This window comes from Cetorhinus maximus, chromosome 23, assembly GCF_964194155.1.
Source record: "Cetorhinus maximus chromosome 23, sCetMax3.hap1.1, whole genome shotgun sequence".
In the NCBI taxonomy this organism is placed as follows: Eukaryota; Metazoa; Chordata; class Chondrichthyes; order Lamniformes; family Cetorhinidae; genus Cetorhinus; species Cetorhinus maximus.
The window spans coordinates 28,590,613-28,616,635 of NC_135901.1; the positions used below are offsets into that span (position 1 = coordinate 28,590,613).

Consider the following 26,023-nt stretch of genomic DNA (forward strand, 5'->3'; position numbering starts at 1 on the left):
GACCGATCCTTTGTCCCCTTCACCATCAGGGCGGACGGCCTGAAGGTGCTGGGGATATGGTTCGGAGGGACTGGGGCATGCGTTAGAAACTGGAAGGAGCAAGTTTCTATGGTGAAAAGAAAACTGGGCATGTGGGAGAGACGCTCCCTCTCCATTGCGGGTAAGAACCTGGTCATCAGGAGTGAGGCACTCTCGCTGTTGCTGTACTTGGCGCAGGTCTGGCTCATTCCAGACTCCTGCGCGATGGCGATCAGCCAAGCCATCTTTTGCTTTATCTGGAGGTCAAAAATGGATCGTGTCCGCAGGGACGCGATGTACAAGCCTCTAGATAAAGGGGGAAAAACCATGCCCAACATCGCCCTCATACTGATGGCCACCTTTGTGTGTGGCTGCATCAAGCTGTGCGTAGACCCTCGGTACGCAAACACCAAGTGTCACTACGTGCTGAGGTTCTACCTATCCCCGGTGTTGCGAAGGATGGGTCTGGCCACGCTGCCGCAGAACGCTCCAAGTAGTTGGACCGTGCCACCTGTCCCTGGTGGAAAAATTTATGCATAGAAACACCTTTGACCACAAGTCCATCAGGCAGTGGTCGGCACGTAATGACTTAGAGGCCCTGTGGGAAAAGGAGAGGGTGGATTCTGTGGGATGGTTCCCCGAGCAGACTGTCAAAGTCATTTGGCAGAATGCCTCATCGCCAGACTCGGGGCAACTTGTTGACTTGCAGGAACTGAAGGCAAAGAAAGTGAATCCAGGGAGGGCGCAGACTCTGGAAAGGTTGGCCCAGGTCTCTCTCTCTCTCTCAAAGACATTGACATCCTTTGCACCCTCAGCTTGGCACATTTATTTTTCTTGCTAAAATGATGGTCTCTTTGTTAATGTTCAGAGTCCAATGTTGTTTAATGGTTCATATTAAATGTATTATTTCTGGTTCTCTAATAAAATACATTTATTATTTTTTCTAGTCCTGTAATATAATACTGTAGCTAGGTTATTTATTTCCAGCCATAGATTCATTACTAATACAGGAGTCCATTCAGCAACTCAAGTCCCTGTCGACTCTCTGTAGAGCAATCCAGTCAGTCCTATTCCCTTTCTATCTCCCCGTTCCCTTGTATGTTTATTTCCTTCACGTTATCACTCAATTTCTTTTTGAAATCGTTGATCATCTCTGCTTCCACCAGTCAGTGAGTTCCAGGTCTCGCAGCCTGCAGGTAGATTTTCAGGACTTTGTGTCCTGCACTGGAACCAATGAGCTTGGATCAATCAATCAGCATCAATTGACACCTTCAGGAGTATTGGGAGGCTGTATATTAGATACAGCAGAGTAGGAATGGAGGGAGAGTGTGTGGGACAGAGATTTACAGTTTTTGGGTGAGAGAGGAAAGAATGTTCCATAGAAACTAGAATTGTCTGTTCTGAATTTCTATAATGGACTGACAGTGATGACTTTTGTAAACTCCTTTTACAGAATATTAGAAGCAGAGGATTTGCAGACAGAAATCTCAAATCAAACGTCACATCAAGATCTGACAGAGTCGCTCAATTCATCAGGAGCTGAATATCAATGGCCTTTGAATCTAGAAGGAGAAATGTTTGTCTGTTCTGTCTGCTTCAGATGGTTTTGAAATCAGTGTTATTGGAAATGCACTGAGACAGACACACCCGAGTGAGAGTGTTCCAGTGCACTGACTGTGGAAAGAGCTTTTACCAGTTACGCAACCTTATAAAACATCACGGGAGGGACTGTACACATGCTCTGTGTGTGGTCTGCTCAGTTGTTCATTGAATCTGGGGCGACCTAAGGACACCCACACTATGGAGAAACTGTGGAAATGTGGGGACTGTGGGAAGGGATTCATATCCCCATCAAAGCTGGAAATTCATCGACGCAGCCACACTGGAGAGAGGCCATTCACCTGATCCATGTGTGGGGAGGGATTCACTCATTCATCCCACCTGATGAGACACCAGCGAGTTCACACCGGGGAGAGACCATTCACCTGCTCTGACTGTGGGAAGGGATTCACTCAGTCGTCCCACTTGCGGATACACCAGCGAGTTCACACCAGGGAGAGTCTGTTCATCTGCACCATGTGTGGGAAACGATTCACTCAGTCATCGAGCCTGCTGAGACACCATGTCACTCACACTGATGAGAGACCCTTTAAATGTTCTGACTGTGGGAGTAGCTTCAAAAGCTCTCGGGAACTGATGTTCCACCAGTGTTTTCACACTGAGGAGAGACCGTTCAGCTGCTCTCACCGCACAAAGAGGCTGAGAAGTTCATCCAACCTGCAGGAACACCAGCGACTGCACACCAGGGGGAGGCCATTCACCTGCTCCGAGTGTGGGAAAGGATTCATTCAGTTGTCCAAACTGCAGATGCACCAGTGAGTTCACACTGGGGAGAGGCCGTTCACCTGCTCCATGTGTGGGAAGGGATTCACTCATTCATCCCACCTGATGAGACACCAACGGGTTCACACCGGGGAGAGACCATTCACCTGCTCTGACTGTGGGAAGGGATTCACTCAGTCGTCCCACTTGCGGATACACCAACGAGTTCACACCAGGGAGAGTCTGTTCATCTGCACCATGTGTGGGAAACGATTCACTCAGTCATCGAGTCTGCTGAGACACCATGTCACTCACACTGATGAGAGACCTTTTCAATGTTCTGACTGTGGGAGTAGCTTCAAAAGCTCTCGGGAACTGATGTTCCACCAGCGTTTTCACACTGAGGAGAGACCGCTCAGCTGCTCTCACCGCACAAAGAGGTTTAGAAGTTCATCCAACCTGCAGGAACACCAGCGAGTTCACACCAGGTAGAGGCTATTCACTTGCTCTGAGTGTGGGAAAGGATTCATTCAGTTGTCCAAACTGCAGATGCACCAGCAAGTTCACACTGGGGAGAGGCTATTCACCTGCTCCAGTGTGGGAAGAGATTTGCTTATTTATCCAGCCGACTGAGATACCAGCGAGCTCACAGTGGGAAGAGGCCATTCACCTACTCGGTGCATGGGAAGGTATTCACATGATCATCCCACCTGTTGACACATCAGCGAGTTCACACTGGAGAGAGGCCATTCACCTGCACCGTGTGTGGGCAGCGATTCCCTCAGTCATCCAGCCTGGTGAGACACCATGTCACTCACACCAATGAGAGACCCTTTAAATGTGCTGACTGTATCTGGGCCCCACATTTTAGGAAAGATGTGAAGTTCTTCCAGAGGATGTAGAGGAGACTTACGACAATGGCACCAGGAATGAGGGACTTCAGTTAGTTGGAGAGACTGGAGCAGCTGAATTTTCTGTCTTTGAATCATGGAGTCATTAAGATATACAAGGAGACTATTCAGCCCATCAAGTCCATGCTGGCTCTCTGTAGAGCAATCCAGTCAATCCCATTCCCCCATTCTATCACTGAATCCCTGAAAGTTTATTTCCCTCAAGTGTCCATCCAATTGCCTTTTGAAATTGTTCATTGTCTCTGCATCCCACCCTGCCCCTCATAGACAGTGAGTTCCAGGTCATTACCGCTCGCTGTGTAAAAATATTCCTCCTCACATCCTCCCCGCATCTCCTGCCCAAAACTTGAAATCTGTGTCCCTCTCCTCCTTGTACCATCAGTGAATGGGAACAGCTTTTCTTTGTCCACCTTATCTAAACCTGTCATAATCTTGTACACCTCTATCAAATCTCCCCTCAACACCCTGGATTCAAGGGAAACAACCCCAGCCTGACATCTAAAATAAATAAAACAATATGTTAATGCCTGAAATCAATTGGGAATGTTTGATTTCTGTTTTAAAGATATGATGAATATATTGTATTGGACAGTGAAGGAATTGGAGTAACTCACCCGGGTGATCAGTGGAATGTATCAATCTGGTATCCACCTACATTCTAGTGAAAGTCAGGGAGGTGTAGATGAGATGAATAAGTTGATAGATTTCTCTGGGAGATATTTACATCCTTACCTATAAATTTTGTTTGAATGAAAACCACATTTGACAGCCTGGCCACCACCTGAAATATCAGGACGACAACAGGGGGAGATAAGCAAAGCAGACACTCACTTTGGTCTTTTGACAAGCACACCTCAAAGTTCAGAATATGTGGCCTGACATTGGGATACCGGTGTGAGTGTGCAGATGTGATTTGTTACATGTGAAGACAATAGGACGTGTAAATTAATGGTGAAATGGACTGAGGAACGGGTCCCAAACATACACAGCTACTTGACAAACAACATGACATGAAATGGTTAATGTGACCAAGAGAATGAGACAATATTTTGACATCATCAAAGCATTGACACATACTCCAGAGGGAAACTGACTGTATAACAATCAGTATAGAATTAAACACACTGGTCATGGTCAAAAAGTGACTAAAATTGAACTAACAGAGATCAACATTTGGATTGGGTCAATTAAGGGCTTGGGAGAAATAATACTGAGTGAGAACTGTCCACAAGTTGGACAGGGGTAAGGAGAAAGCTGGAGAATCTTTTACATCCATGCTTGATCTGTTGGTTGAAGCATATGTCCTTATGTACTATCACAGTGCAGAAGAGGCCCTACGGCCCATCGACTCTGCACCGACACGTGAGAAACACCTGACCTACCTACCTAATCCCATTTACCAGCGCTTGGCCCATAGCCTTGAATGTTATGACGTGCCAAGTGCTCATCCAGGTACTTTTTAAAGGGTGTGAGGCAACCCGCCTCCACCACCCTCCCAGGCAGTGCATTCCAGACCGTCACCACCCTCTGGGTAAAAAAGTTTTTCCTCACATCCCCCCTGAACCTCCTGCCCCTCACCTTGAAATTATGCCCCCTTGTGACTGACCCTTCAACTAAGGGGAACAGCTGCTCCCTATCCACCCTGTCCATGCCCCTCATAATCTTATACACCTTGATCAGGTCGCCCCTCAGTCTTCTCTGCTCCAACAAAAACAACCCAAGTCTATCCAACCTCTCTTCATAACTTAACTGTTTCATCTCAGGCAACATCCTGGTGAATCTCCTCTGCACCCCCTCCAGTGCAATCACATCCTTCCTATAATGTGGCGACCAGAACTGCACACAGTACTCCAGCTTTGGCCTCACATAGGTTCTATACAACTCCAACATGACCTCCCTACTTTTGTAATCTATGCCTCGATTGATAAAGGCAAGTGTCCCATATGCCTTTTTCACCACCCCACTAACATGCCCCTCCGCCTTCAGAGATCTATGGACACATATGCCAAGGTCCCTTTGTTCCTCAGAACTTCCTAGTGCCATGCTGTTCATTGAATACTTCCTTGCCAAATTACTCCTTCCAAGGTGTATCAGCTCACACTTTTCAGGGTTAAATTCCATCTGCCACTTATCTGCCCATTTGACCATCCCGTCTATATCTTCCTGTAGCTCAAGACACTCGACCTTACTGTTAACCACCCGGCCAATCTTTTGTGTCATCCGCAAACTTAATCCTATCCCCACATAGTCATCTATGTCGTTTATATAAATGGCAAATAATAGGGGACCAAGCACAGATCCCTGTAGTATGCCACTGGACACTGGCTTCCAGTCACTAAAGCATCCTTCTGTCATCACCCTCTGCCTCCTACAACTAAGCCAATTTTGAATCCACATTATCAAATTACCCTGTATCCCATGTGCCTTTGCCTTCTTTATAAGTCTCCCATGTGGGACCTTGTCAAAGGCTTTGCTGAAATCCGTATAAACTACATCAACTGCACTACCCTCATCTACACACCTGGTCACCTCCTCAAAAAATTCAATCAAATTTGTTAGGCATGACCTCCCTCTGACAAAGCCATGCTGACTATCCCTGATCAAACCTTGACTCTCCAAGTGGAGATAGATACTCTCCTTCAGAAATTTCTTCAACAGTTTCCCAAACACTGACGTGAGACTCACTGGCCTGTAGTTCCCTGGCTTATCTCTCCAACCCTTCTTAAATAGCGGAACCACATCAGCTGTTCTCCAGTCCTTTTGCACCTCCCCCGTGGCCAGAGAGGAATTAAAAATTTGGGTCAGAGCCCCTGCGATCTCCTCTCTTGCCTCCCTCAGCAGTCTGGGACACAAACCACCTGGACCTAGAGATTTGTCCACTTTTAAGCCTGCCAACACCTCCAATACCTTGTCACTCCCTTTATCAATTTGCTTAAGAACCTCGCAGTCTCTCTCCCCGAGTTCGATACCTTCATCCTCATTCTCTTGGGTGAAGACGGACGTGAAGTATTCAATCAACACTCTAGTGATGTCCTCTGGCTCCACCCATAGATTGCCCCCTTGGTCCCTTATGGGCCCTACTCTTTCCCTGGTTATCTTCCCATTGATATACTTATAGAATATCTTGGGATTTTCCCTACTTTTACCAGCCAGAGCTTTCTCATATCCCCTCTTTGCTCTCCTAATTGCTTTCTTAAGCTCCACCCTGCATTGTCTGTACTCCACTAATGCCTCTGCTGATTTGCTTCCCTAGTACCTGCTAAAAGCCTCTCTTTTACTTCTCATCGTAACCTGAATATCTCTGGTCATCCATGGTTCTCTGGGCTTGTTACTCCTTCCTATCACCCTAGAGGGAACATATTGAGCCTGTACCCTCCCCATTTCCTTTTTGAACACCCCCCATTGTTCTCTGTAGATTTCCCCACAAGTAACTGTTCCCAGTCTACCTTGGCCAGATCCTGCCTTATTTTACTAAAATCCACTCTCCCCCATTCCAAAACATTTTTTTGCAACTTGTCGATTTCTTTGTCCATAACAAACTTAAACTGTACCATATTGTGGTTGCTATCACTAAAATGCTCACCCACCACCACCTCAGCCACCTGTCCGGCTTCATTCCCCAGAATTAGGTCCAGCAATGCACTGTCCCTTGTTGGACCCTCTACATATTGACCTAAAAAGTCCTCCTGTACACATTTCAAGAAATCCACTCCACCCAAGCCCTTAACACTATGTCTATCCCAATTAATGTTGGGAAAGTTGAAATCACCTAATATAATTACCCTATTATTGTTTTTACACACCTCCACAAATTGTGCACATATTTGCTCCTCAATTTCCTGATGACTATCTGGGGGTCTAGAATAAACACCTAATAATGTGGTTGCCCCTTTTTTATTCCTAAACCCTACCCACAAAGCTTCATTTGATGCCTCCTCCAAGATATCATCTCTCCTTACTGCAGTAACAGACTCCTTAACTAATAATGCAACGCCTCCTCCTCTTTTACCCCCTCCCGTCTCGCCTGAAAATTCTATATCCCGGAATGTTGAGCTGCCAACCCTGCCCTTCCCTCAACCACATCTCAGTGATGGCTACTATATCACAATTCCACATGTCAATCCTCACCCTAAACTCATCCGTTTTACCTGTAATACTCCTGGCATTAAAGTAGAGGCCATCCAGCCTTGCTTACTCCCTTGAAGCTTATTGCAGCTGTACTCCCTCTGACTTGATTGTGTTACTGTATTATGATGTGTCCCTATTCTGCTCACATCCTGTGTCCCCTCCCCCTGCCGAATTAGTTTAAGCTCCTCCCAACAGCACTAGCGAACCTGCCCGCAAGGATGTTAGTCCCACTTTGGTTCAGATGTAGACCATCCCACTTGTACAGGTCCCACCTTCCCCAGAAATGGTCCCAGTGATCCAGGAATCTAAAACCCTCCCTCCTGCACCAACTCTTAAGCCACGTATTCATCTGTGCTATTCTCTTATTTCTGAGCTCACTAGCACGTGGCACTGGGAGTAATCCAGAGATTACAACCCGAGAGGTCTTGCTTTTTAGTCTACTGCCTAACTCCCTGAATTCTTGATGCAAGGCCTCATCCCTCTTTCTACCTATGTCATTGGTACCAACATGTACCATGACCTCTGCCCTTCTTTCTTGATCCTCGTTACTGTAGAGTATGGTTTGCAGATTCCCAGTCGATGTCCCGACTCCTCCCCTCCCAGCCGAGGAATCTTCGAGAAGAGCGGGAACACCGGCTTTGTGCCCTTGTGGCATTGTGGCCCGGTCTTGTGCCCCCCCACCTCCACCTCCGCACCCGGGCAGATACCAGGGACCTGACATTGATCCCCTTGGGGTCTGAAAGAAATCCAAACAATTTTCAAAGCAAACACTGATGCAGCTTGAAATTGATACATTTGTCACTGAAACAAAATCCACATGGGATTCTGCTCCCTCATTAGCTTCATGTGGCAGATTGACCAATGGGAACAACTGGAGGACCGAAAGGACTCTGGTCCTCCAGCCAATCAGAGCTTCCCCATTGTCTGAATGCAGAAGTTGGATAATGAGTTTGTTCACCTGCTCTTTGCTGCCCAGTAAAGCTGCTGCTCCTCTCTCTGAATGAAGGTTGAACTTCACACAGACTAAAACTTCCTCCTGAGTCCAATGTCTGTGAATAAAAAATTCCCCCCCCCCACAACCCCTTTCCATTTATTTTCTTATTCTGGCGGCAAATTGTTGACTTGCAGCAACTGAGGGGAAAGGAATTGAATCCAGGGAGGGTGCAGACTCTGGAAAGGTTGGCCCAGGTCTCTCTCTCTCTTAAAGACACTGACATCCTTTGCTCCCCCAGCTTGACACATTTATTTGATGGCCAAAAGGATGGTCTCTTTCCTAATGTTCACAATTAAAGGGGTGGTTTCTCCAGGAGATGGCTGACGTTCAGGTGACATTATAGCAATTTAGGATATAGTATAGTCTAGTGTTAATATAATGGTACATATTATTTATGATTCTCTAATTAAGAACATGTATTTTATTCATAGTCTTGTAATATAGTGCTGTATATATTTCCAATCATAGAGTCATAAAGGCACAGGAGTCTATTTGGTAACTTGAGTCCTTGCTGACTCTCTGTAGAGTAATCCAATCAGTACCATTCCCCTTCTGTATGCCCGTTGCCCTGAAAGTTTATTCCCTTCAAGTGGCCATCCAATTTCATTTTGAAATCATTGATTGTCTCCGCTAACACCATCCTCATCAGCAGCGAGTTTCAGATCATCACAACTCACTGTCTAAGTAAAGTTTCTCCTCACATCCCTGTGTAGCTCTAATCAAGTAATCCAGTACAAATAGTCATTTGGTAGCACAGAACCTGAGTACTGCTGAAGAAAGAGACATGACGTCAATGCTTTTTGTCTTGCACTCATCAAGACAATTTGCAAGAATACCAATTGTAAATGGAACAACAATTTATATTGCATGGGAAGAGAGTGCTGATTGGTTGGCAAGTAGACTCTGAATGGCAGAGGCGTTGCCATGCACAATGATCTCGGAAATGGTTTACTGCCAAACTTTTGTTTAAATGCAAACCAGGCTCTGGTTGATCAAGGCAGTGCCCTGGGGAATGAACCAGGGAATGGCTTAAATGTCAGTTGGGAAGCATTTTTTGGGGAGGCGATGGCATAGTGGTATTGTCGCTGGACTAGTGATACAGGCACCTAAGGTAATGTTCTAAGGACGCAGGTTTGAATCCCAGTACAGCAAATGGTGGAATTTGAATTCAATAAAAATCTGGGATTAAAATGTCTCATGATGATTATGAAACCACTGCCAATTGTTGTAAAAACCCATTTGCTTCACTAATGCCCTTTAGGGAAGGAAATCTGCTGTCCTTACATGGTCTAGCTGACATGTGATTCCAAACCCACAGCAATGTGGTTGACTTTTAAATGCCCTCTGAATAAGTGTAATTAGGAAATGGCAATAAATGTTGGCCTAGCCAGCGACACCCACATCCCATAAATGATTTTTTTTTAAATTTAGGAGACTGTGATCATTGTATTGTATGTTTTAGGATGATGATAGAAAAGGACGATAGGCAATCCACAGTAAGAATTATTAACTGGACAAGAGCTGAGTTGGGCCAGATAGAGTGGAGCGAAAGATTGGCAGGAAAAACTGCAGTTGAACAATGGGCGACCTTCACAAAATTGGTTTGGGTCCTTGGTCAAGGTATATTTCATCAAAAGAGAAGGTAGCGCAAACAATTCCAGAGGTCCCTGGATGAAAAAGGAGATTGAAATGAAGATCAAGAAGACAAAGTGCGCTTATGACAGGTGTCAGGTAGAAAATACAATTGTGAACCAAGAGGGATACAGGCGGTTCAGAGGGGAGGTGAAAAAACTTATTAGAGAAGCGAAGAGGGATTATGAGAAAAGACTGACAGCCAACATAAAGGGGAATCCCAATGTCTTCTATCGACATGTAAATAGTAAAAAGGTGTTAAAGTGGAATAGGTCCAATTAGGGACCTAAAGGAAATTAACACATGGATGAAGGGGCCAAGGTTGAGGTATTAAATGAATACTTTTAATCCATCTGGAACGAATTAAAAAAATTAGGAGACAGTCACAGGCTACCTACACCCTATTATTTAAACACTAATTCATGCTACTATCCTCCTCCAGCTTTTTCCCCAATTCTCGTCCCTTAAGGTACTGACTCTCGGGTTCAGTTTCACACTCACCGATTGCCCTCCCCAATATGTCACCCAGGTGTCTGAATCTTTACACCTGAAGTTAATAAACTATTTTGCTAAGGGGACGTCACAATCAAATCCAGTGATTACCCCCATGACAGGGCGGGGTCACTGCGCCCCCCACCCCCACTTTCCATCCCAGTCCCAGCAGTTTGGCGACTGGGCTCCGGATGAATAATGGCGCCCGCAACTCCCACAATCCAAGGTGCTGGGGAAATCGCTCTATACGTCATGCGGGCGGGCGGCCCGGGACTGCGCATGTCCAAGGGAGCGGGGAAGCTGCGCATGTGCTGGGGAGACGATGGACTGAGCATGTGAGCCTGCGGGTTTTTGGCATGAATGTGCATGTGCGGGGGTGAGATGGGGACCTGCGCAAATCCCGCGCCCTGATTGACCGGGGGCCATTGTCTGTTCGCTTTTCCAGCCTTTCCCATTGGACAACAGCTCAGCGCGGCTGGTGGGGGTGGGGGGGCAAAGTCCCTACCAGGTGGGGTTACGCCTCTCATTCGCTTCAGGTGAGGGATTGACCAATGGGAAGTCTGGAGCACACGAAGGACTCTGGTCCTCCAGCCAATCAGAGTGCTGGCTTTGTGTGAATGAAGAGTGAGCTTCACACAGACTAAAACCTCCTCCTGTGTCCAACATCTGTGAGTAAAACACTTTCTTTTCTCCCCATTTCCATTTCCTTTCTCATTCTGGGAGCAAATTGTTGATTTGCAGGAACTGAAGGGAAAGGAAGTGAATCCAGGGAGGGTGCAGACTCTGGAAAGGTTGGCCCAGGTCTCTCTCTCTCTCTCTGTCTCTGAAAGACATTGACATCCTTTGCTCCCTCAGCTTGACACATTTATTTGTCTGGTAAAAGGATGGTCTCTTTCCTAATGTTCACAATTAAAAGGGTGGTTTCCCCAGGAGATGGCTGACATTTGAGGGGACAGTAAATTAATATAGGACAGAGATATGTCTAGTGTATGTTATTTATGGTTCTTTAGTAACAGAGATGGAGTCATTACAGCACAGAAGAGCCCACTTAGCAATTGGAGTCCATGCCGACGCTGTAGAGCAACCTAGTCAGTCCCATTCCCCCTCTATATCCCCGTTCCTTACAAGTTTATTTCCTTCAAGTGCCCATCCAATTTCATTTTAAAATCATGAATCGCCTCCACTTCCACCTACCCTCGTAGGCAGCAAGTTCCTGATCATGAAAAATCACTACCTAAAAAAATCCTTCTTCAGATTTTCCCAATATCTCTGATCAGGAAATAAACTTATATGATGATTTTCACATTATGAACAGGAAGCAATGAGTTTGCATCTGTCGATCAGCATGAATTGGCCCCTTCTGGACAATTGGGAGTGTGTATATTAAATACAGCAGAGTGAGAATGGAGGGAGAGTGTGTGGGATGGAGATTTATAGATGTTGGGAACAAGTCAGGGATGAATGTTCCATAGAAACTAGAATTTTCGGTTCTGAATTTGTATTCTGTCCTGACAGATGATTTTTGTGAACACTTTTTACAGGATATTAGTAGGGGAGGATTTTCAGCCTGAAATCTCAAACCAAACATTGTGTCAAGATCTGATAGAGTCATCCAATTCGTCGGGACCTGAATATCATCGGCTGTTGAATCTGGAAGGAGAAATGTTTATCTGTTCTGGCTGCTTCAAAAGGTTTTCATCATCGGTGTGACTGGGTAAAAACCGAGACACACACACCCGAGTGAGAGTGTTCCAGTGAAATGAGTGTGGAAAGAACTTTAACCAGTCACACAGCCTGAAAATACATCACACTATTCACAGCGGGGTGAGGCTGTGCACATGTTCTGTGTGAGGACGAGGCTTCAACTGATCATCAAACCTGGAGAGTCACAAGGACACCTGTATCATGGAGAAGCTGTGGAAATGTGGGTACTGTGGGAAGGGTTTCCGGTTCCCGTCTGCGCTGGAAACTCATCGACGCATTCACACTGGGGAAAGGCCATTCACTTGCTCCATGTGTGGGAAGGGATTCACTGATTCATCCACCCTTCGGAAACACCAGCATGTTCACACCAGGGAGAGGCCATTCACCTGCTCCAAGTGTGGGAAGGGATTCAGGGATTTATCCCACTTGTTGACACACCAGCGGGTTCACACCAAGCAGAGGCCATTTGCCTGCTCGGAGTGCGGCAGGGGATTCAGTCATACATCCCACCTGCTGACACACCAGCGAGTTCACACCAAGGAGAGGCCATTCACCTGCTAGGAGTGTGGCAGGGGATTCAGTCATACATCCCACCTGCTGACACACCAGTGAGTTCACATGGGGGAGAGGCCATTTATCTGCTCTGTATGTGGGAAGAGATTCATTCAGTCTTGCAACCTGGTGATGCACCAGCGAGTTCACACTGGGGAGAGGCCGCTCACCTGCTCTTTGTGTGGAAAGCGATTCAATCACTTATCCAACCTGCTGAGACACCAGCGAGCTCACAGTGGAGAGAGGCCATTCACCTGCTCTGAGTGTGGGAAGGGATTCACTGATTCATCCAACCTGCTGAGACACCAGCGAGTTCACGCGGGGAGAGACCATTCGCCTGCCCTGAGTGTGGGAAGGGATTCAGTCAGTTCTTTAGCCTGTGGATACACCAGTGAGCTCACACTGGGGAGAAGCCATTCACCTGCTCTGAGTGTGGGAACGGATTCTCTCAGTCAACACACCTGCTGACACCCCAGCGAGTTCACAAGTGATTACAGGGGTTGGATTCTGCTGTTATTGCTGTTGTTAATCACATCCAGAACAGAAACATGTTCATTCTGACACGTAGTGAAGTGGGAGGGACAGAGGATTTTTTTCTGCTGGACTGGCCGGTCTCGTGACTTTGCTCCCAGTGGGCTGATGCTCTTTGAGCCCGGGAGTGCATATTTCCACTGAAATGATCCACAAAAGCTGATGAAGCACATTTATTTTATCCTGGTAGTAAATAGTGTTTTTCCTACCACTACAGGTGGATCTGAAATAAATGCATTTGTCTCTGTTCCATTGAGCCTCGAGGCTGGAGTGAGGATTTATGAGAACGACACGAGTCATCTGTTAAATGGTGCATTCTCCATGGCAATGCATCCACCAATCAGAGTCCATTTGCCAACCGATCAGCACACTCCTCTCATGAAGTATAAATTGTTGTTCCCTTCACATTTGATATTCTTGCGAATGTTCTGGTGAGTGCAAGATGAAAAACTTCGACGTCTCTTTTTTCCACAATTACTGTTTTAATTAACAAACAGTAACAAATATTGAATAATAATGAATTAGTAGTTAAAGTAAAAGATTGAATTTTATTTGCTGTGAACATGTAAAACCTTAATTTCTGTGTTTGTAAAGAATGTGCAATGATGTTAAATGTACTGGCAAGAGAGACCTTTAAGCTCTGATTAGCCTCAACATTTGAAACTGTATGAATAAGGGATGGTGTAGAATCAGATAAAGGGATAGTGTCAAACAGTTCTGTGGTATACCTGTCTAAGGTAATGAGAGAAGGTGGTGTAAGTAATTGGGGATCCAATTAAATTAATCTAGGAACCAAATTGACCAATTATCATTTTACAACAGGCCCAAAAGCTGTTCCCACCAAGGACAAGGGGACACAGGTTGAAGGTTTTAAGTGAGAGATGTGGGGGGGATGCGAGGAAGAAGTTTTTTTTTACACAGCGAGTGAGAATGACCTGGAACTCGCTGCCTATGAGGTGGTGCAATCAGAGATGATGAACGATTTCAAAAGAAAGTTGGATGGGCACTTGAAGGCAATAAACTTGCAGGGATACGGGGATATAGAGGGGGAATGGGACTGACTGGATTGCTCTACAGAGAGTCAGCATGGACTCGAGGTACCAAATTGGCTTTTTTGAAGGTAACTTTGTAACATTTAACCCATGTTGGTGCAGCTGTTCAACAAAACTAACAACTTCTTAAACAAATATTTGTGACTCTTGACCAATGGGAAAAGTGTTCCTCATTTCCCCACAACAAATTGAGCCAATCAGCTTGGAGTCCCTTCTAACTGTGAACTATAACTTGTATCTAATCAGGGTGTCCTGGAACACCTGGTGCTCTGACCCCTTCCTGACCTTAACACCAGTTTTTTTTTCCTTAAAGCTACATTACAGTATCTGGAACTGAAAGAGCCAGGCAATTGAAGACAGTTCACCGTTAAGCTACATACAGTATAATTTGGTAATATAAGCCTTATTAATTACACAAATGTGTCATCAAGGTGAAGTCTAACAGTTAACACTGATAAAGAGGCTGACTGAAGTTATTTTGCAGGGAATCCCCACTCTTTTTAGTGACTTCAATGTGTTGACATCACCAAACCAGAACTTTCATACTCCTTAACCTTGAGTCGATCCTCACGATGAGGTGAATCTGGGTAACATGTTCACCAGTCTGATCCACATACTGTCGAGGTGCAGCCACTATCTAACACAGCACAGTTGAATGAGTCTGTGACTAACATACTCATCACCGGACCAAAGCTCCTTCTGAGTAGTACAATTACTTCAGAGTGATCATCATCATCATCTTCAGCCTCAGAATTCTCTGTATCATGTGTCACTTCGAAGACCCTGATTTTCCACTTTGGGCAGTTCATCACATAATGATACTTTGAGTCAGACCTGAAACACCTGTTAACTGTTCCCTGGTCATTCCTGGGGTTCATTCACCTATTAGCGCTGTTCCAATCCTGTCTTTTGTTGAGATATCCAGATCTGCTAAAGATGTTTTCACCCTCATTCGAAACCTGTCAAAGTCCAACTATGCTTCATAGGCATCCAATAGATCATCTTTCTTGTAAATCTCATCAATGAACCCGAATAGAAGATCCAAACCTTCATCAGTATCCAACTGACAGGCATCCAGCTCACTAAATACTTTGCTTCTGATTTTACTTTTGTTGGTAAGTGACAATGCCAAGACCAGATTTTGTTTCCTCCTTGGTAGGGACGTAACCCGTGTCCACATCTCCACTTCATTCTTCCACTGGTCGTGTGGCTCAGACTCCGAGAACATCGGCGGGTAATTAGACCCTGACAATTTCCACTTGCTTTCAGCCATTTCTCACAAAAACTACTCAGGTTGTAAGTTTCTGTCTGAAATTTTGTTTTCCTTTAGTTTCCAACCTTCACCATTAGACAAGCATTCTCTGTTACCATGTTATAATCCGAACAGCCTGATGGTGAAGGAAGAAACCGGAGCCAATCTTTACTTGGTATAGATTTATTCGCTGAGTGAAACATTACGGGTATATACCTCCTGACTCCACTACACTCTATGTCAGTCAGGATCTCTTTATATGTGCTCAATCCATGATGTCCACCTGTATATACTTAACCTCAATTCACACAATCGAAAGCCACAGTCACAGCATCTAAAAGGTCTCTAATCAGTGTGACTGTCATGGTGTGTCAGCAGCTCGGATGAACAAGTGAATCTCTTCCCACACTCAGAGCCAGTGACACACCAGGCCTCTCCCTCGTGTGAACTCGCTGGTGTCTCAGCAGGGTGGATATATCACTGAATCGCTTCCCACACTCAGAGCAGGTGAATGGCCTCTCCCCAGTGTGAACTCGCTGGTGTTTCTGCAGGTCGGATGACTGAGTGAAACCCTTCCCACATTTGGAGCAGGGGAATGGCCTCTCCCCAGTATGAACTCGCTGGTGTGTCTGCAGGGCGGATGACCGAGTGAATCTCTTTCCACATTCAGAACAGACAAGCCAGTCCCCGGTGTGAACTCGCTGGTGTGTCAGCAGGTAGAATGACCGAGCGAATCCCTTCCCACACTCAGAGCAGGTGTATGGCCTCTCCCCGCTGTGAACTCGCTTGTGCATCAGCAGGAGGAATGATTCACTAAATCCCTTCCCACACTTAGAGCAGGGGAATGGCCTCTTCCCAGTGTGAACTCACTGGTGTCTCCGCAGCTGGGATGTATTCCTGAATTCCTTCCCACATTCAGAACATGCGGACGGTCTCTCCCCAGTGTGAATTCGCTGGTGTGACTGCAGGCTGGATAACTGACTGAATACATTCCCACACTCAGGGCAGGTGAACGGCCTCTCTCCAGTGTGAACTCGCTGGTGTGTCTGCAGGTGAGATGACTGAGTGAATCCCTTCCCACACTCAGAGCAGATGAAAGGCCTCTGCCAGTGTGACTGCGTCGATGAGTTTCCAACACAGATGGGGTTTTGAATCCCTTCCCGCAGTCCCCACATTTCCACGGTTTCTCCATGGTGCGCGTGGCCTTGTGTCTCTCCAGGTTCTACGATTAGTTGAAGCCTTGTCCTCACACAAAACAGTGTACAGTCTCTCGCCGCTGTGAATGATGTGATGTTTTTCTCAAGCTGAGTAACTGGTTCAAGCTCTTTCCACAGTCAGAGCACTGGAACACCCTCACTCGGGTATGTGTGTCTCGGTGCTTTTCCAGTCACACTGATGCTTAAAACCTTTTGAAGCAGACAGAACAGATAAACATTTCTCCTTCTAGATTCAAAGGCTGATCATATTCAGGTCCTGATGAGTCAACTGAGTCTGTCAGATCTTGACGTGATGTTTGGTTTGAGATTGCTGTCTGCAAATCCTCCACTTCTAATATCCTGCTAAAGAAGTTTACAAAAGTTGTTATTGTCAGTACAGGATAGAAATTCAGAACAGACAATTCTAATTTATAACAAACATTCTTTCCTCTCTCATTCCCCAAAAGCAGTAAATCTCCATGCCACACACTCTCACTACATTCTCACTCTGCTGTATCTAATATACTCCCAATAGTACTGCACTAAAAATGTGTATAATACACAGTTCTCTATTACATGATAAGAGATACATGGTGCAGTGGGGAAGAACTTTATTTCAACAGCCCGTGGTGATGACTTGGAACCCACTGCCGATGAGGGTGGTGGTTCCAGAGACACTCAATAATTTCAGAATGAAATTGAATTGACACTTGAAGGAAATGGGACTGGGACTGACTGGATCACTCTACAGAGAGTCAGTATGGACTTGAGTTGTTAAATGGACTCCTTCTGTGTCATAATGACTCTATCACTGGAAATATATTAGGTAGCTACAGTACTGTCCTATAAGACTAGAAGTATAACAAATGAACTTTAGGACAAAACTATAAATAATATATCTAAAGTGTCCCCCATTACGAAAGTATGATGATTTTCACTATTATTCTGGTTTATTGTCAAGTAGGTTTATGGGTGTGAGTGTGGATGGTTCTGTCTGTGTGATTTAATTACATTTGGAGTCAGGGAGACTGCAAGATTGAAATTATCAAAAGAAGTTAGGTGTAGAAATGTACTTGAATGCTAATTTATAAACATCGATTTGGTCTTAGCATGTAAGGCGTGAAGGGAATTTGCATTTTTAGATAAGTGAAGGGGTTGTTTGGATTTCAAAGGGACGTTAGGATTTTTACAACGAGCCAGATAAGCAGGGCTAACCAGTGTGTTTATTTTTCCCAAAGGTTACTGGCAATATTGGCAACATGAAAAGTTTTTATAGCATCGGAAAGGTAAAGTTCCAAAGACCTATGGAACAATGGAATTTACATATTAAAGAGAGAGAAACATATATAAAGGAGAATGAAAGGTTATGTTGGGGGGCCATGTAAAATCTAGTAGGAGTGTGTGAAACAGCCTTCAGGAAGCCTCCACCCATTTGTGCATAAGTCTACTGTGTCCAGTGACTAAAGTTGGAGACAACATTTTGGAAGTCCACTGTCAAGTGTGTACTGTGGTAACTTGCTGACTTGTTTTTTAAATTTAAAATCTATTTTGGATTGTTGCATTAAAGAGGATGTGTAATTTAGAGTCAGTTTTATTAGGAATTTTAGGATTTGTTATAGTATTAAGCAATGGTAGTCTTATGTATGTGTTTGAAATCTTTTATTCTGTTAATAAATATTTTAATTTAATTTTTAAAATCTTTAAAGGTCTTAGTGGACTCCTTATTTCTGAATTCAGTGCACATCTTCTCATAATAAATAGAAATTGCAAAACTGTTGTGATAGTGTGGCCAAGTTTCCCTTGTGGATTTGATCCACCTGGCACACATCATCCGCCACGTCATAACATCCCTATCACAACATTAGGCATATCTTTGCCCCCTAGCACTGTGTTCTCCAGGGGACAGAATTCTTATGAAATAAAATAAGGGACCCTTCAAATGTGGGGCTGGATGCATGCGTTGGGGTGGGATGCTTGTGACCATGAGAGCAAGTTGAGCGTGGGCTGGGTTTCAATATGAGAGAGGGGGTGGGTAGGAGGGGTCCTGATACAATCATAGTGGGAGGGGCGGGGTTTAAAATCAACTAAAACTTACAACTTATCTAGTCCAATCAAAGCATCATCATCCCTCTGCTGGCCGACTTGCTCACTTGACGTCTCACTCGAATCACTCAAACTCACGCTGAAGACTCCCGTGATCAGTTTCCCACAGGCTGTCCTAGAAATACGGGACAAAAGGTAAAATAAGGAGCAATCCCTTAAAATACAGGACAGTTAAACACCCTGATATTGTCTCCTTAAATTTCAGCCATCTCGTGGGGAAACCACCCCTTTAATAGCGAACATTAGGAAAGAGACCATCCTTTTAGCCAGATAAATAAACGTGTCAAGCTGAGGGAGCAAAGGATGTCAATGTCTTTAAGAGAGAGAGAGAGAGAGAGACCTGGGCCAACCTTTCCAGAGTCTGCACCCTCCCTGGATTCACTTCCTTTCCCTTCAGTTCCTGCAAGTCAACAATTTAGCCCCAGAATGAGAAAAGAAATGGAAAGCGGGAGAAAAGGAAGTGTTTTACTCACAGATGTTGGACACAAGAAGAAGTTTTAGTCTGAAACTCATTGTCCAACTTCCGCATTGTGACGTCCACAAAGGAACCCTGCCTGAATCAGCCAATAGGAATCACTCTGCTCCGCGGTGACGTGCTCGGGTTCCAGTCCGCAGGCCAGGCGGGCGGACACGGGAGCCCCGCCCCCACCCATTTTTCCCCCTCCCCCTCCACCTCCTCGAGCCAAGGTTTCCAGGCAACCGGCTGACAGCTTCGGCCAGAGCGAGAAGCCGTTTGGAGAGCTCGGGAGAGGGGAAGCTGCGCATGTGCGGGGGACAGCCCGCCCATTCCCTTAATGCTGAGGGCTGACCAATGGGAAGATTGGAGGACCGGAAGGACTCTGGTCCTCCAGTCAATCAGAGCGCGGGCTTTGTGTGAATGAAGATTGAGCTTCAAACAGACTGAAACTTCCTCCTGTGTCCAACATCTGTGAGTAAAACACTTTCTTTTCTCCCCCTTTCCATTTCTTTTCTCATTCTGGGGGGAAATTGTTGACTTGCAGGAACTGAAGGGAAAGGAAGTGAATCCAGGGAGGGAGCAGACTCTGGAAAGGTTGGCCCAGGTCTCTCTCTCTTAAAGACATTGACATCCTTTGCTCCCTCAGCTTGACACATTTATTTTTCTGGCTAAAAGGATGGTCCCTTTCCTAATGTTCACAATTAAAGGGGTGGTTTCCCCACGAGATGGCTGACATTTAAGGGGACAGGGCAGAGATATGTCCAGTGTTGCTATATGGTACATATTAGATATGTTATTTATGGTTCTGTAATAAAGTGCATTGATTGTTATTTGTAGTCTTCTAATATATTACTGTAGCTGCGTTACATATTTCCAGTCATAGTCATTGCAGCTCAGAAGAAGTCCATGTGGGAACTTGAGTCCACACTGACTCTCTGTAGAGCAATCCAGTCAATCCCATTCCCCCTCTATATTCCCGTTCCCCTGCAAGTTTATTTGCTTCAAGTGCCCATTCAATTCTCTGAATCCACCACCCTCGTAGGGAGCGGGTTCCAGGTCATGATGATTTGCTACCTAAATATTTTTCTTCCTTGCATTGCCTGCATCTTAACCCAGTGAAACAGTCCTGTAGATTACACCCATTTTAAGACCAGTGATACAGCCATTATTTCCATTCAGTGGGCAGCCCAAATATGAGAAGAAAGAATGTCCTCTAGAAACGAGACTTGTGTGTTCTGAATTTCTATCCTGCACTGACAGTGATGACTTTTGTAAACTCCTTTTACAGGAAATTGGAAGCAGAGGATTTGCAGACAGAAATCTCAAACCAAATGTCAGGCCAGAACCTGACCGAGTCACTCGATTTAGCAGGACCTAAATATCATTGACTTTTGTTTCTAGAAAGAGAAATATTTGTCTGCTTCAAAAGGTTTTCAACATCAATGTGACTGAAAAGGCACCAAGACACACACACCCGAGTGAGATTGTTCCAGTGCACTGACTGTTGAAAGAGCCTTAACCAGTTACACAGCCTGAAAAACACATCACACCATTCACAGCGGGGAGAGACTGTGTTCTGTGTGTGTGGACAAGGCATCAACTGATCATCAAACCTGCAGAGTCACAAGGACACCTGCATCATGGACAAACCGTGGAAATGCGGGGACTGTGGGAAAGGATTCCGTTTCCCATCTGCGCTGGAAACTCATCGGCGCAGTCACACTGGGGAGAGGCCTTTCACCTGCTCTGAGTGTGGGAAGGGATTCAGTCAATTATCCCACCTACAGACACACCAACGAGTTCACACTGGGGAGAGGCCATTCACCTGCTCCGTGTGTGGAAAGCGATTAAAACACTCATCAAATCTTCTGCAACACCAGCGGGTTCACACTGGGGAGAGGCCATTTACCTGCTCTGAGTGTGGGAAGGGATTCTGTGCTTCATCCAATCTGCTGACCCACCAGCGAATTCACACTGGGGAGAGGCCGTTCGCCTGCTCCCTGTGTGGGAAGGGATTCACTCATTCACCCCACTTGCTGAGACATCAGCAAGTACACAAGTGATTACAGGGGTTGGATTCTGCTATTATTACTTTTGTTGATCACATCCAGGACTGAACCATGTTCATTCTGACGTTTGGTAAAGTGGGAGGGTCGGAGGGTTTCTTTTTGCTGGACAAGCCAGTGTGACGACTTTGCTTCCAGTGGGTTGATGCTCTTTCAACCTTGTTGCGAATATATTGGTTCATATTTGACATGGATCATAATATCAAAGGATGTTTTAAAGGTAAAATATATTTATTTGCTTTTCTGTTTGGAACTTCTCAAAGAATGCCGCGTTGCCACGGAGATGGGCTGTACAGGTTAGAAGTTTCTTTTGTTTAATTTATTTGCCTGTTTCTCAGAGAAGACAGTTACAGATTTCATCTTGTCCAGGCTACAGCTGACTTCACTTCATGTGAGGGGAAAATAAGTTGGACGATTTGCCCAGCTTTAAGCCAGAGGAGGAAATCTCCAGTGGTCCGAAAGGTGTGAGGAATAGAGTTTTTAAAAATATATATATTTTTGTGGAACATTGTGTTATTCTGTGAAGAAGGCTGGGTGTCTCTGTGAGTGTGTAGATGATTTAATTAAGCTGGGCAAAATTTAATGGAAGACAGGTTGTCCGAGGGGGTTTAAAACATGAAAGGATAAAGGTGTTAGATTTGAGGTAGAAGTGAATAGGTTGGATCTAACATTTGCATTATGAGATAAATTGAGTTTGTTTGAATATCAAAGGGAAGTCAGAGGTACAAAGAAACATGTTTGTATCTTGCAGGAGTTCAATAGGTAAACAGAAGAGGGTATATGACATTGTATTGACCCGAAAGCAGAGGAAAAAATAGAAACATAGAAAAATAGAAAATAGATTTTATATTTGGAAGGATTTGAGGTTCAAAGAGGTGTGAGAACAATGGAACATGAGGTGAAAGGCCGGGGGAAGGTATTTTAGAGTTACTGTAGCTGCAGCTGGAACTGACCTGAGAGCTGTTAGCTGTAGGTTTAGGCTGGGGGAAGAGGTAGTTTGAATCAGCATCCAGTCACACCAGAGAAGTCTTGGGCTGCAACAAACAGTCCTGTTCTGAAGGCTTGGATTTCCACAGCAGAGTGGAAGGGAGTTACAGGTCATGTGGTATGCTTTTATGAAAGTTACAGCAGTTTGCCTTAGGTGATATTACTGGATTTTTATAGTTCAGCATCTATAAGCGAGTGTTGCCTGGACGGTGTTTACTTGTGGGTCTGACCAAGTACGGAGTCTTTTGGGGGATTGTGTTGTAATACTAATTTTAACTGTGCAACTGTAATCTTGTATGCATAAATTTTTGTTTATTCTTGTTAATGAAACTTTTACTTTTAATTTTTAAAATCCAAAATCTCTTACTGGACTTGTTGCTGCTGCGATCAGTACGTTTACTTTCTAATTTTCAGAATACAAAAAAGGGTATGGCCTGTTAGCCAAGTTTCCCTCTGGGATTTGGTTTGTGCATCAGCTGTGATTGTAACAACGGTGAAAGGCAGTTGGCCTTGTGGCAGAAGGCAATCAGCTTGAACCGTTATCCTGGACAGATCTGTGAAGAAGCTTTGGGAGCCGACTGGAAAAAGCAGTTGGTCTGTCCAATGTTAGCTCAAGAAGGGAGTGGAATCCTCACAGAGGGAAAGAACTCTGGAAGTCTGAGTGCCAGACTGGAAAACTGGGGAGAAATCAAAGGAAATTTCAGAGGGCTGTGGGTTGGTCCCAAAAGAATATGAATGAGCCATCAAGATTTCAAAAGAGAAAGGAACTCTTAGGGAGGAAGTGGAGAGAAAACTAGATTCATAACCCTGTTAGATGTTGAAGTTTGGTTTGAGATTTCTGTCTGCAAAACTTCCCCTTCTAATATTCTGTAAAAGGAATTTACAAAGTCATCGCTATCGGTAAGGATAGAAATTCAGAACAGACAATTCTAGTTTCTTGGGAACATTCCTTCCTCTCCATCCCAAACATTTAGCCCCCAGAATGAGAAAAGAAATGGAAAGGGGGAAACATTGATTTCCTCACAGATGTTGCCCAGAGGAGGACGTTTCAATCTGAAGCTCATGGTGCAACTTCCGCATTGTGACGTCCACAATGGAACCCTGCCTGAATCAGCCAATAGGAATCACTCTGCTCCCAGGCGCGCGGACACGGGAGAGCCGCCCCCACCCATTGTTCCCCCTCCCCCTCCCCCTCCACTTCCTCGAGCCAAGGTTTCCAGGCAACCGGCTGACGGTTCCGGTCAGCGCGAGAAGTCGCTCGGAGAACGCGGGAGAGGGGAAGCTGCGCATGTGCGGAGGAGAGCCCGCCCCTTTCCCTTCATGCTGAGGGCTTGACCAATGGGAAGCATTGGAGGACCGGAAGGACTCTAGTCCTCCAGCCAATCAGAGCGCGGGCTTTGTGTGAATGAAGCGTGAGCTTCACGCGGACTAAAACTTCCTCCTGTGTCCAACATCTGTGAGTAAAAAGCAAAAAACTGCGGATGCTGGAAAACAAAAACAGAAATACCTGGAAAAACGCAGCAAGTCTAGCAGCATCGGCGGAGAAGAGCACAGTTGACGTTTCGAGTCCTCATATTAAAACACTTTCTTTTCTCCCCCTTTCCATTTCTTTTCTCATTCTGGGGGTATATTATTGACTTGCAGGAACTGAAGGGAAAGGAAGTGAATCCAGGGAGGGTGCAGACTCTGGAAAGGTTGGCCCAGGTCTCTCTCTCTCTCTTAAAGACATTGACATCCTTTGCTTCCTCAGCTTGACACATTTATTTAACCGCACACCATCCTGCTCTCATGCCCACATGTCTGTCCTTAGCCTGCTGCAATGTTCCAGTGAAGCCCAACACAAGCTGGACGAACAGCACCTCATCTTCCAATTAGGCACTTTACAGCTTTCCGGACTTAACATTGAGTTCAACAACTTCAGACCATGAACTCTCTCCTCCATCCTCACCTCTTTGTGATCCCCATTTTTCAATATTCATTTTTAATTTTTATCCACTTATTTTTATTTATTTTAATCTCTATTCATTGTTTTATCCCCACCTTATCCTATTTTCAATCTTTTTTACCCACCAATGTCCCCACCATGTTCTGCCTGCATCAAATGATTATGAACATCAATGTGACTGGAAAAGCACCGAGACACACACACCCGAGTGAGAGTTTTTCCAGTGCACTGACTCTGGTAAGAGCTTTAACCAGTTACACAGCCTGAGAAAACATTGCACCATTCACAACAGGGATCTGTGTTCTGTATGAGGACGAGGCTTCAACTGATTACCGAACCTGGAGAGAGACACGGACACCCACATCATGGAGAAACCATGGAAATGTGGGAACTGTGGGAATGGATTCAAATCTCCATCTGCGCTGGAGATTCATTTGACATAGTCACACTGGAGAGAGGCCATTCACCTGCTCAACATGTGGTAAGGGATTCATGCACACCAGCGAGTTCACACTGAGTAAAGGCCATTCACCTGCTCTGAGTGTGGGAAGGGATTCACTCAATAATCCCACCTGCAGACACACCAGCAAATTCACACTGGGGAGAGGCTGTTCACCTGCTCTGCGTGTGGGAAGGGGTTAATTCATTCAGGCAACCTGCAGACACACCAGCGAGTTCACACTGGAGCGAGGCCATTTACCTCCTCCGCGTGTGGGAAGCGATTCAGCGATTCATCCACCTTGCACAGACACGAGCCAGTTCACACTGGAGAGAGGCCGTACACCTGCTCTGAGTGTGGGAAGGGATTCGCTTGGCAATCCCACCTGCAGACACACTAGCGAGTTCACACCGGGGAGAGGCCGTTCACCTGCTCTCAGTGTGGGAAGGGATTCAGTCATTCAGGCAATCTGCTGAAACATGAGCGAGTTCACACTGGGGAGAAGCAGTTCACCTGCAGTCAGTGTGGGAAGGGATTCACTTGGTTATGCAGCCTGCAGACACACCAGTGAGTTCACAGTGGGGAGAGGCCATTCAGCTGCTCTTTGTGTAGGAAGGAATTTAGTGAATTATCCACCCTGGAGAAGCACCAGTGAGTTCACACCGGGGAGAGACCGTTCACCTGCACTGAGTGTGGGAAGGGATTCACTTGGGTATCCAGCTTGCTCAGACAGCAGCGAATTCACAAATGATTACAGGGGTTAGATTCTGCTGCTATTGCTGCTGTTAATCACATCCAGGACTGAACCATGTTCATTCTGACACTTGGTGAAGTGGGAGGGACAGAGGGCTTCTTCCTGCTGTTGTCTGACAGGTGGTTTCGAGCAAAGAAAATTGAACAGAATTTTGACAATGTGAGAGAAATCGTATTCATGGAAGAATTTAAAAACCGCATTTCATAAACTATCAGGGCATATCTGCAGGACCCGTAAGGATTTTAGTATAAGGGAAGCTGCTGTTTTAGCTAATGGCTATGATTTAACCCAGACACCTGGCAGGCAGCAAACCACGGGTTGGAAAGGTGGTCGTAGGATATTGAACAGAACTTGTGATGAGGACAGTAGGAGTGAATAAGACCATAAGACATAGGAGCAGAAATTAGGCCATTCGGCCCATCGAGTCTGCTCCGCCATTCAATTATAGCTGATAAGTTTCTCAACCCCATTCTTCCGCCTTCTCCCCG

The 26,023-nt window shown here is 45.4% G+C and overlaps 5 protein-coding genes and 1 pseudogene across 7 annotated transcripts in view; 4 read left to right on the top strand and 2 right to left on the bottom strand.

The window, feature by feature from the left end:
* Positions 1-3,041, top strand: part of LOC144698460 (uncharacterized) — a 404,975-nt gene extending 401,934 nt beyond the window's left edge. The window contains exons 2-4 of the mRNA XM_078570402.1: positions 1,472-2,330; positions 2,697-2,828; positions 2,966-3,041. Coding sequence (XP_078426528.1) covers positions 1,927-2,330; positions 2,697-2,828; positions 2,966-3,041 — 612 coding nt within the window. The 5' untranslated portion in view covers positions 1,472-1,926. The remainder of the gene's footprint in view (positions 1-1,471; positions 2,331-2,696; positions 2,829-2,965) is intronic.
* Positions 1-12,856, top strand: part of LOC144697338 (uncharacterized) — a 264,249-nt gene extending 251,393 nt beyond the window's left edge. Inside the window, exon 2 of the mRNA XM_078569326.1 lies at positions 12,039-12,856. Within this exon, the coding sequence (XP_078425452.1) occupies positions 12,403-12,762 (360 nt within the window). The 5' untranslated portion in view covers positions 12,039-12,402 and the 3' untranslated portion in view covers positions 12,763-12,856. The remainder of the gene's footprint in view (positions 1-12,038) is intronic.
* The window catches only part of LOC144697207 (uncharacterized), a 301,742-nt gene that overhangs the window by 258,004 nt on the left and 17,715 nt on the right, over positions 1-26,023 (top strand). The gene's annotated exons all lie outside the window — the stretch shown is intronic.
* The window catches only part of LOC144696975 (uncharacterized), a 404,367-nt gene that overhangs the window by 168,803 nt on the left and 209,541 nt on the right, over positions 1-26,023 (bottom strand). The window lies entirely within an intron of this gene.
* The window catches only part of LOC144697272 (uncharacterized), a 58,263-nt gene continuing 43,279 nt past the window's right edge, over positions 11,040-26,023 (top strand). Inside the window, exon 1 of the mRNA XM_078569217.1 lies at positions 11,040-11,165. The gene's annotated coding sequence lies outside the window, so the exon portion shown is untranslated. The remainder of the gene's footprint in view (positions 11,166-26,023) is intronic.
* Positions 14,747-19,523, bottom strand: LOC144697139 (uncharacterized; annotated as a pseudogene). Its single transcript, XR_013580305.1, has 4 exons — positions 19,361-19,523; positions 18,880-19,002; positions 16,898-17,144; positions 14,747-16,848 (listed from the first exon to the last, which is right to left on the bottom strand). The product of XR_013580305.1 is annotated as an uncharacterized LOC144697139 (transcript).